At 49.4% G+C, this 12,174-nt stretch overlaps 1 protein-coding gene across 2 annotated transcripts in view; it reads left to right on the plus strand.

Moving 5' to 3' along the window:
• ACBD3 (acyl-CoA binding domain containing 3) overlaps nucleotides 1-12,174 on the plus strand; it is a 62,009-nt gene that overhangs the window by 33,185 nt on the left and 16,650 nt on the right. For both annotated transcript variants that reach the window (XM_063918965.1, XM_063918966.1), the window contains exons 2-5: nucleotides 5,290-5,431; nucleotides 6,981-7,121; nucleotides 8,451-8,609; nucleotides 9,184-9,358. In XM_063918965.1, coding sequence (XP_063775035.1) covers nucleotides 5,290-5,431; nucleotides 6,981-7,121; nucleotides 8,451-8,609; nucleotides 9,184-9,358 — 617 coding nt within the window. The remainder of the gene's footprint in view (nucleotides 1-5,289; nucleotides 5,432-6,980; nucleotides 7,122-8,450; nucleotides 8,610-9,183; nucleotides 9,359-12,174) is intronic.

A 12,174-nucleotide genomic window follows, 5' to 3' on the forward strand; every position in this document is an offset into this window, starting at 1 on the left:
GTGTGCGAGCTATACACCCTGTATGTAGGACTGTGTGTGTGTGCGATACGCCCTGTATGTAGGACTGTGTGTGCGTGCGATACACCCTGTATGTAGGACTGTGTGCGTGCGATACACCCTGTATGTAGGACTGTCTGTGCGTGCGATACGCCCTGTATGTAGGACTGTCTGTGCGTGCGATACGCCCTGTATGTAGGACTGTGTGTGCGAGCATTACGCCCTGTATGTAGGACTGTGTGTGTGTGCGATACACCCTGTATGTAGGACTGTGTGTGTGCGATACACCCTGTATGTAGGACTGTGTGTGTGCGATACACCCTGTATGTAGGACTGTGTGTGCGTGCGATACACCCTATATGTAGGACTGTGTGTGCGTGCGATACGCCCTGTATGTAGGACTGTGTGTGCGTGCGATACACCCTGTATGTAGGACTGTGTGTGCGTGCGATACACCCTGTATGTAGGACTGTGTGTGCGTGCGATACGCCCTGTATGTAGGACTGTGTGTGCGTGCGATACGCCCTGTATGTAGGACTGTGTGCGTGCGATACACCCTGTATGTAGGACTGTGTGTGCGTGCGATACGCCCTGTATGTAGGACTGTGTGTGCGTGCGATACACCCTGTATATAGGACTGTGTGCGTGCGATACACCCTGTATGTAGGACTGTGTGTGCGTGCGATACGCCCTGTATGTAGGACTGTGTGTGCGTGCGATACGCCCTGTATGTAGGACTGTGTGTGCGTGCGATACACCCTGTATGTAGGACTGTGTGTGCGTGCGATACACCCTGTATGTAGGACTGTGTGTGCGTGCGATACACCCTGTATGTAGGACTGTGTGCGTGCGATACACCCTGTATGTAGGACTGTGTGTGCGTGCGATACGCCCTGTATGTAGGACTGTGTGTGCGTGCGATACACCCTGTATGTAGGACTGTGTGCGTGCGATACACCCTGTATGTAGGACTGTGTGCGTGCGATACACCCTGTATGTAGGACTGTGTGTGCGTGCGGTACACCCTGTATGTAGGACTGTGTGCGTGCGATACACCCTGTATGTAGGACTGTGTGTGCGTGCGATACACCCTGTATGTAGGACTGTGTGTGCGTGCGATACACCCTGTATGTAGGACTGTGTGTGCGTGCGATACGCCCTGTATATAGGACTGTGTGCGTGCGATACACCCTGTATGTAGGACTGTGTGTGCGTGCGATACACCCTGTATGTAGGACTGTGTGTGCGTGCGATACACCCTGTATGTAGGACTGTGTGTGTGTGATACACCCTGTATGTAGGACTGTGTGCGCGTGCGGTACACCCTGTATGTAGGACTGTGTGTGCGTGCGATACACCCTGTATGTAGGACTGTGTGTGCGTGCGATACGCCCTGTATGTAGGACTGTCTGTGCGTGCGATACGCCCTGTATGTAGGACTGTGTGTGCGTGCGATACACCCTGTATGTAGGTTTGTGTGTGCGTGCGATACACCCTGTATGTAGGACTGTGTGTGCGTGCGATAAGCACTGTATGTAGGACTGTGTGTGTGTGCGTGCGATACACCCTGTATGTAGGACTATGTGTGCGTGCGATACACCCTGTATGTAGGACTGTGTGTGAGTGCGATACACCCTGTATGTAGGACTGTGTGTGAGTGCGATACACCCTGTATGTAGGACACTGTGTGCGTGCGGTACACCCTGTATGTAGGACTGTGTGTGTGTGCGTGCGATACACCCTGTATGTAGGACTATGTGTGCGTGCGATACACCCTGTATGTGGGACTATGTGTGCGTGCGATACACCCTGTATGTAGGACTGTGTGTGAGTGCGATACACCCTGTATGTAGGACACTGTGTGCGTGCGATACACCCTGTATGTAGGACACTGTGTGCGTGCGATACACCCTGTTTGTAGGACTATGTGTGCGTGCGATACACCCTGTATGTAGGACACTGTGTGCGTGCGATACACCCTGTATGTAGGACTGTGTGTGTGTGCGATACGCCCTGTATGTAGGACTGTGTGTGAGTGCGATACACCCTGTATGTAGGACACTGTGTGCGTGCGATACACCCTGTATGTAGGACACTGTGTGCCTGCGATACACCCTGTTTGTAGGACTATGTGTGCGTGCGATACACCCTGTATGTAGGACTGTGTGTGCGTGCGATACACCCTGTATGTAGGACTGTGTGTGCGTGCGATACACCCTGTATGTAGGACTGTGTGTGTGTGCGATACACCCTGTATGTAGGACTGTGTGTGTGTGCGATACACCCTGTATGTAGGACTGTGTGTGTGTGCGTGCGATACACCCTGTATGTAGGACTGTGTTTGAGTGCGATACACCCTGTATGTAGGTTTGTGTGTGTGTGCGATACACCCTGTATGTAGGACACTGTGTGCGTGCGATACACCCTGTATGTAGGACTGTGTGTGTGTGCGATACACCCTGTATGTAGGACTATGTGTGCGTGCGATACACCCTGTATGTAGGTTTGTGTGTGTGTGCGATACACCCTGTATGTAGGACACTGTGTGCGTGCGATACACCCTGTATGTAGGACTGTGTGTGTGTGCGATACACCCTGTATGTAGGACTATGTGTGCGTGCGATACACCCTGTATGTAGGACTGTGTGTGTGTGCGATACGCCCTGTATGTAGGACTGTGTGTGCGTGCGATACACCCTGTATGTAGGACTGTGTGTGTGTGCGATACACCCTGTATGTAGGACTGTGTGTGTGTGCGATACACCCTGTATGTAGGACTGTGTGTGCGTGCGATACGCCCTGTATGTAGGACACTGTGTGCGTGCGATACACCCTGTATGTAGGACTGTGTGTGTGCGATACACCCTGTATGTAGGACTATGTGTGCGTGCGATACACCCTGTATGTAGGACTATGTGTGCGTGCGATACACCCTGTATGTAGGACTATGTGTGCGTGCGATACACCCTGTATGTAGGACACTGTGTGCGTGCGATACACCCTGTATGTAGGACTATGTGTGAGTGCGATACACCCTGTATGTAGGACACTGTGTGCGTGCGATACACCCTGTATGTAGGACTATGTGTGCGTGCGATACACCCTGTATGTAGGACACTGTGTGCGTGCGATACACCCTGTATGTAGGACACTGTGTGCGTGCGATACACCCTGTATGTAGGACTATGTGTGCGTGCGATACACCCTGTATGTAGGACTGTGTGTGTGTGCGATACACCCTGTATGTAGGACTGTGTGTGTGTGCGATACACCCTGTATGTAGGACTGTGTGTGTGTGCGATACACCCTGTATGTAGGACACTGTGTGCGTGCGATACACCCTGTATGTAGGACTGTGTGTGCGTGCGATACACCCTGTATGTAGGACACTGTGTGCGTGCGATACACCCTGTATGTAGGACTGTGTGCGTGCGATACACCCTGTATGTAGGACTGTGTGTGCGTGCGATACGCCCTGTATGTAGGACTATGTGTGCGTGCGATACACCCTGTATGTAGGACTGTGTGTGCGTGCGATACACCCTGTATGTAGGACTGTGTGTGCGTGCGATACACCCTGTATGTAGGACTGTGTGTGCGTGCGATACGCCCTGTATGTAGGACTGTGTGTGCGTGCGATACGCCCTGTATGTAGGACTATGTGTGCGTGCGATACGCCCTGTATGTAGGACTGTGTGTGCGTGCGATACACCCTGTATGTAGGACTGTGTGTGTGTGCGATACACCCTGTATGTAGGACTGTGTGTGCGTGCGATACACCCTGTATGTAGGACTGTGTGTGCGTGCGATACACCCTGTATGTAGGACTATGTGTGAGTGCGATACACCCTGTATGTAGGACTGTGTGTGCGTGCGATACACCCTGTATGTAGGACTGTGTGTGCGTGCGATACACCCTGTATGTAGGACACTGTGTGCGTGCGATACACCCTGTATGTAGGACTGTGTGTGCGTGCGATACACCCTGTATGTAGGACACTGTGTGCGTGCGATACACCCTGTATGTAGGACTATGTGTGCGTGCGATACACCCTGTATGTAGGACTGTGTGTGCGTGCGATACACCCTGTATGTAGGACTATGTGTGAGTGCGATACACCCTGTATGTAGGACTATGTGTGAGTGCGATACACCCTGTATGTAGGACACTGTGTGCGTGCGATACACCCTGTATGTAGGACTATGTGTGCGTGCGATACACCCTGTATGTAGGACTATGTGTGAGTGCGATACACCCTGTATGTAGGACACTGTGTGCGTGCGATACACCCTGTTTGTAGGACTATGTGTGCGTGCGATACACCCTGTATGTAGGACACTGTGTGCGTGCGATACACCCTGTATGTAGGACTGTGTGTGCGTGCGATACACCCTGTATGTAGGACTGTGTGTGAGTGCGATACACCCTGTATGTAGGACTGTGTGTGCGTGCGATACACCCTGTATGTAGGACTGTGTGTGCGTGCGATACACCCTGTATGTAGGACTGTGTGTGCGTGCGATACACCCTGTATGTAGGACTGTGTGTGCGTGCGATACACCCTGTATGTAGGACACTGTGTGCGTGCGATACACCCTGTATGTAGGACTGTGTGTGCGTGCGATACACCCTGTATGTAGGACACTGTGTGCGTGCGATACACCCTGTATGTAGGACTATGTGTGAGTGCGATACACCCTGTATGTAGGACACTGTGTGCGTGCGATACACCCTGTTTGTAGGACTATGTGTGCGTGCGATACACCCTGTATGTAGGACACTGTGTGCGTGCGATACACCCTGTATGTAGGACTGTGTGTGCGTGCGATACACCCTGTATGTAGGACACTGTGTGCGTGCGATACACCCTGTATGTAGGACTATGTGTGAGTGCGATACACCCTGTATGTAGGACACTGTGTGCGTGCGATACACCCTGTTTGTAGGACTGTGTGTGCGTGCGATACGCCCTGTATGTAGGACTGTGTGTGCTCTGTATTTGGGACTGTTCGTGTAACGTACAGCATGAAACGTTCTTTGGATACCACATGAATCCACCTATGGGTGCATAAAAGCGCACCGTTGGTCGGACATCGACCACACCATCGGTTACTCCGAATGAGCGTCTTTTGGAGCAGTTGCTGACGCCGACACCCTCTGCTGATAGCCACCCCCACAGCCTCTGCTCTTCTCTCCGTGGGTGGCCGGGCTTCCCACTAGTGGCGTTGTCTTTAGCGACATACGGACAGGCTCGCTGGAATGATACATATCGCTGTTTTGTGTCTCCACAGATAAGGACGGGAAGGCCTTTCACCCAACATACGAAGAGAAGCTCAAGCTGGTGGCTCTGCACAAACAAGTTCTCCTGGGGCCTTACAACCCCGACACCTGCCCTGAAGTTGGCTTCTTTGACGTTCTAGGCAACGATCGGAGGTAAAGTAACATTTGCTCTGACACAGCATCATCCTGTATTCGTCACACGATTATATGTACACCTTGTGGCCTAGCACGGCCTGTCTGTAGGCTAGCTATAGAACGTAGGTGGATGGGAACCTATCCCTGACACACAGGTTATAGTAGGCAGGACTAGTCGCATGTAGCTGGTTACATTGTTTCATTAATAAATAACCAGTCACTGAATTTGATAATTGCTTGGCAATTAGTTTCTAACCAGTAAGGGGTTAACATGTCAGTAAATGAAACAAGTTACCATGATTCTGTAGATTTAAAGGGCCACTGTGCAGGTTAGTCTGCTGTTAAGGCTTCTTATAGCAGTGCGTAGGTGGAAGTTTCCACACGCTTATGCTGGTTCTGTGGATGTATGCTGGTCTCACACACACACTGCGATATTGTAGGGGACATGCATGTAAGGATGGGGTGGCCAGGTGACCGCTATTGGGTCTAGTGGTCAAACTAAAAGGACCCAGTAGTGCTGGAAGTGACATTAGGCCCGGATGGCTACGCCACATCCAATATGGCTGCTCAAGTGTATGTGTAAATAATGCCCCCATTGCAGTTATGGTATTAGCGTGTGTAAAGAGAGATGAGTACAGCAGCGGGGCGAAACAATACAACTTCCATTAACAAAAGGCTTTTATTTCTTTTAACTATAAAATCACTATAGTGCTGTACCATCATAGGGGTCAGTTCAATTTGCCGACAGTTGAATAGCGCCGGGAATTAGCTCCCAGCGCTATTCAGTTCTCAATGTTAAGTCTGCGAATGCCCATTCTCCCGGACTTAACAGGTTAATTTGTCGGGAGAAAGAGCATTCTCCGACGTAACTGCCCGGTGCAATGCTGATTCCCGACAGAATCAGCATTGCGCCGGCCGCGCACCAGCACTTTTGTTGGATTTCTGCTCGCACCACCCCTGGGGTGCGAGAAGAAATCCTGACAAGTGTCACATGGCGCTGTATTGAATAGCGCTGGACGCTAATTCCTGGCGCTATTCAACTGTCGGCAAATTGAATTGACCCCATTGATAGGTTTTTGAATGGCAATCTTGCAGAATTATATGAGAAAAAGCAGCCGCACGAGGGTTTGCAGTGATACAAGAGGGGCTTATTAGCCTGCAGCCCGGATGCTCAGAGCAGCATTCGGTTTCCCACAATGCACCTCTGCACCTGCTACCTTGTTTCATCAGGAGTATTGGCTTCCACATACAGTGTGCTATATAGATGTTCTAATAGTTAGTAGTAGTTCCCAGCAATTGTGAGTGGGTTAAATGACCGAGGTGCCGTGCTTGGCCTGTGTGTTGCCGCTTTGTAATAGATGGACATTGCTTCTTAGTAGCACATATATAGGTTACTAAACGTATGTAATTGTGAAGTCTGGGTATGTAAAGATGGCACACAGCATAGCATCCTTTCTGTGTCCTCGCAGAGAACAGTGCCTGACCTCCGTCACTAACGGCTGTGACCACGGACTGTGTGATTCTGTGCCCCCCTGTGATTGTGTCTCCTGTCTGCTTGTCTTCCTAGGAAAGAATGGGCCGCCCTGGGCAACCTGAGCAAGCAGGACGCCATGACGGAGTTCGTCACCTTATTAAACAGATGCTGCCACCTGTTCTCTACATACGTCACGTCCCATAAAATAGAGAAGGAGGAGCAGAAGAGAAAGCGGTAACTATTGCCTGGTCCAGTCCTATGTCTTTACTTCACTATAAGCGATGCGGAGGCCGCCAGGTGCTCTGCTCTCTCGCCTGTGTCCTGCGCAGCTGGCTCGTTGTTCTCGGTCTTCCCTCCTCTCAGAGCGCTGTAGCTCACAGAGGCCTCTACTGTAAGATACTGGGACACAAGTCACGTCATTATGGCGGTTTCTCAGACTTGGGCGGCAGCACATTCGCTTTATTTGTACTTCCTGCACTAGCAAGGCAAATCATTCCACGCAGCGTTATGTTTTACAGCTATGTTCTAACAATTAGGCTTTTTACATTTTTGAATTTTTTTTTTTTTTTTAACACTTTTAATAAGCTCGGAACCTGCAAAACAGGTCACTGCCTCTTATCATTCCCTTTCTATGCCAGGAACTCTTTCCAGAGCTACCGACGTCCTTAATCTGATACTTCACTTATCATTTATAGAGGTAAAGAAAAGCTCTTGGCAGCTGCCGTAATCTCTGTGTGTAGTATTTGCATTTGCTACATCTCAGGGAACTGCTCCAAGTAGAGATTACAATTACCTCACTGTCTGCCAAACAGGTACAGAATGGAGTCACAATCTGCAGCCAGTCTATTACTCCGGTAGTCCGCTGTAGTAAACGATGCATATGCCGTAGCTGGCGGGAGGTGCAGATTTCACATCTAGAATTACCACCTGCAGTAACTGATCCACTGGAGCTTGTGCGGTGTGATGAAGCCGAGTGGCTAAGTGCATTAGTATAGCGATTACAGTTTCCACCTGCAAGTTTATATGGAATACGTACGTTTGACCGATTGACCAGAATGCCGGTGCAGAATGCCGATTGACCAGAATGCCGGAGAGTTCCCATGCAGGCTCACTGCGTTCGCCATACTGCGCACTCAGTGGCTCGCTGCAGGATCTGTTCCCACTCTCTGGGTGTCGTGGACACCCACGAGTGGGAATAGCCCTGTAAGTGTCTGTATTGCCAGCTGTCGGCATTTCTGTATCCTGAACGCCGGTATCCAGACAGCCAGCATGTTAACGGTAACCCGTTAATATAAACACTTTGGTGATCACTGTTATTTACCTACCTCCTACCATTATGCTACAAGAGTTTCGTATTTCTGGGACTATAGTTACAAAGCTACAAGGGGTGGAAAATTGCAGGATATTTGCATCGGGAGCAAAATTGCTAATGAGCACACAGGATTTCAGGAGTCACCATCTTATGGTACCAAATAATGCAGATTTTGCTTCTAATTATCCTGAAGCTCCCTTTGCTGGTCTGTTCTTCCAAGACGTTGTTGATTTCATCCTCTGTCATAACAGGAGAGAAGAGGAGGAACGCAGAAGGCGGGAAGAGGAGGAGCGGCAGCGCTTGCTGAGGGAAGAGGAGAAGCGGAGGAGAGAAGAAGAGGAGAGAATGAGGAGGGAGGAGGAGGAAAGGATGCGGGCGGAGGATGAACGCTTTCGTATGGAGCAGCAGAAGTAAGTACTCCCATCCCCGTGTAGTACATACAGCTGAATTAGTCACAGGAATATGATTGGCCATTCATGAGCCCCAGGAACATCAGACACCCTGTGTATCTAAGAGTCTGGACTGTGCCCGTGATCTGGGATTCTTGGCATTCATTAGGGCAATGGTTCCCACACTCTGTCTTTAAGGCACACTAAACAGTCCAGGTGTTAGGGATATCCATGAGAGAGCACAGATGGTTAAATCAAATTGACTGAAGAACTAAGCAAAACACCTGTTCTCAAGCATGGATATCTTTAAAGCCTGGACTATTAGGGTGTCTTGAGGACCGATTTTGAGAACCTATGCATTAGGGAAATTCTCTTTGTCGGTACACACAGATCTCCACAGATTGTATTACCTGTATAGGGACCTGTAGTTTTTGGTTGGCCTGGATGCTGAAATCCATCTCTGTCTGAGGTTCATATTATTGAGCATTGCATTATGTTTGGATTATTATTATTATTTAGCAGCTTTGTATAATGCCTTATGCATGAAATGAGTGCCCAGGAGTAAATGTCTTACTCTGATGTGTGCTCCATACAGGCAGCAGATAATGGCCGCTCTGAACTCGCAGACCGCGCTGCAGTTTCAGCAGTACGCAGCGCAGCAGTATCCGGGGAACTTCGAGCAGCAGCAGATCCTGATCCGGCAACTGCAGGAGCAGCACTACCAGCAGTATATGCAGCAGCTGTATCAAGTGCAGCTGGCTCAGCAACAGGTACAGCTCTAGAGCCTAAGTGTATGTCCTCACTAAGCAACAGGTACAGCTCTAGAGCCTAAGTGTGTGTCCTCACTTACTCAGCAACAGGTACAGCTCTAGAGCCTAAGTGTGTGTCCTCACTTACTCAGCAACAGGTACAGCTCTAGAGCCTAAGTGTGTGTCCTCACTTACTCAGCAACAGGTACAGCTCTAGAGCCTAAGTGTATGTCCTCACTAAGCAACAGGTACAGCTCTAGAGCCTAAGTGTGTGTCCTTACTTACTCAGCAACAGGTACAGCTCTAGAGCCTAAGTGTATGTCCTCACTAACTGAGCAACAGGTGCAGCTCTAGACCCTAAGTGTATGTCCTCACTAACTGAGCAACAGGTACAGCTCTAGAGCCTAAGTGTATGTCCTCACTAAGCAACAGGTACAGCTCTAGAGCCTAAGTGTGTGTCCTCACTAACTCAGCAACAGGTACAGCTCTAGAGCCTAAGTGTATGTCCTCACTAAGCAACAGGTACAGCTCTAGAGCCTAAGTGTGTGTCCTCACTAACTCAGCAACAGGTACAGCTCTAGAGCCTAAGTGTATGTCCTCACTAACTCAGCAACAGGTACAGCTCTAGAGCCTAAGTGTATGTCCTCACTAAGCAACAGGTACAGCTCTAGAGCCTTAGTGTATGTCCTCACTAACTCAGCAACAGGTACAGCTCTAGAGCCTAAGTGTATGTCACTAACTCAGCAACAGGTACAGCTCTAGAGCCTAAGTGTATGTCCTCACTAAGCAACAGGTACAGCTCTAGAGCCTAAGTGTATGTCCTCACTAAGCAACAGGTACAGCTCTAGAGCCTTAGTGTATGTCCTCTCTAACTCAGCAACAGGTACAGCTCTAGAGCCTAAGTGTGTGTCCTCACTAAGCAACAGGTACAGCTCTAGAGCCTAAGTGTATGTCCTCACTAACTCCGCAACAGGTACAGCTCTAGAGCCTAAGTGTATGTCCTCACTAAGCAACAGGTACAGCTCTAGAGCCTAAGTGTATGTCTTTACTAAGCAACAGGTACAGCTCTAGACCCTAAGTGTGTGTCCTCACTAAGCAACAGGTACAGCTCTAGAGCCTAAGCGTGTGTCCTCACTAACTCAGCAACAGGTACAGCTCTAGAGCCTAAGTGTATATCCTCACTAAACAACAGGTACAGCTCTAGACCCTAAGTGTGTGTCCTCACTAAGCAACAGGTACAGCTCTAGAGCCTAAGTGTGTGTCCTCACTAACTCAGCAACAGGTACAGCTCTAGAGCCTAAGTGTATATCCTCACTAAGCAACAGGTACAGCTCTAGAGCCTAAGTGTATGTCCTCACTAAGCAACAGGTACAGCTCTAGAGCCTAAGTGTTTGTCCTCACTAAGCAACAGGTACAGCTCTAGAGCCTAAGTGTATGTCCTCACTAAGCAACAGGTACAGCTCTAGAGCCTAAGTGTTTGTCCTCACTAAGCAACAGGTACAGCTCTAGAGCCTAAGTGTATGTCTTTACTAAGCAACAGGTACAGCTCTAGACCCTAAGTGTGTGTCCTCACTAACTCCGCAACAGGTACAGCTCTAGAGCCTAAGTGTATGTCCTCACTAAGCAACAGGTACAGCTCTAGACCCTAAGTGTATGTCCTCACTAACTCCGCAACAGGTACAGCTCTAGAGCCTAAGTGTATGTCCTCACTAAGCAACAGGTACAGCTCTAGAGCCTAAGTGTTTGTCCTCACTAAGCAACAGGTACAGCTCTAGAGCCTAAGTGTATGTCCTCACTAAGCAACAGGTACAGATCTAGAGCCTAAGTGTATGTCCTCACTAAGCAACAGGTACAGCTCTAGAGCCTAAGTGTGTGTCCTCACTAACTCAGCAACAGGTACAGCTCTAGAGCCTAAGTGTATGTCCTCACTAACTCAGCAACAGGTACAGCTCTAGGCCCTAAGTGTATGTCCTCACTAACTCCGCAACAGGTACAGCTCTAGAGCCTAAGTGTGTGTCCTCACTAAGCAACAGGTACAGCTCTAGGCCCTAAGTGTATGTCCTCACTAGCTCAGCAACAGGTACAGCTCTAGGCCCTAAGTGTATGTCCTCACTAAGCAACAGGTACAGCTCTAGGCCCTAAGTGTATGTCCTCACTAACTCCGCAACAGGTACAGCTCTAGAGCCTAAGTGTGTGTCCTCACTAACTCAGCAACAGGTACAGCTCTAGGCCCTAAGTGTATGTCCTCACTAAGCAACAGGTACAGCTCTAGGCCCTAAGTGTATGTCCTCACTAACTCCGCAACAGGTACAGCTCTAGAGCCTAAGTGTGTGTCCTCACTAACTCAGCAACAGGTACAGCTCTAGGCCCTAAGTGTATGTCCTCACTAAGCAACAGGTACAGCTCTAGGCCCTAAGTGTATGTCCTCACTAAGCAACAGGTACAGCTCTAGAGCCTAAGTGTATGTCCTCACTAACTCAGCAACAGGTACAGCTCTAGAGCCTAAGTGTATGTCCTCACTAAGCAACAGGTACAGCTCTAGAGCCTAAGTGTATGTCCTCACTAACTCAGCAACAGGTACAGCTCTAGAGCCTAAGTGTATGTCCTCACTAAGCAACAGGTACAGCTCTAGAGCCTAAGTGTATGTCCTCACTAAGCAACAGGTACAGCTCTAGAGCCTAAGTGTTTGTCCTCACTAAGCAACAGGTACAGCTCTAGAGCCTAAGTGTGTGTCCTCACTAACTCAGCAACAGGTACAGCTCTAGAGCCTAAGTGTGTGTCCTCACTAACTCAGCAACAGGTACAGCTCTAGGCCCTAAGTGTATGTCCTCACTAGC

This window comes from Pseudophryne corroboree, chromosome 4, assembly GCF_028390025.1.
Source record: "Pseudophryne corroboree isolate aPseCor3 chromosome 4, aPseCor3.hap2, whole genome shotgun sequence".
Classification (NCBI taxonomy): domain Eukaryota; kingdom Metazoa; phylum Chordata; class Amphibia; order Anura; family Myobatrachidae; genus Pseudophryne; species Pseudophryne corroboree.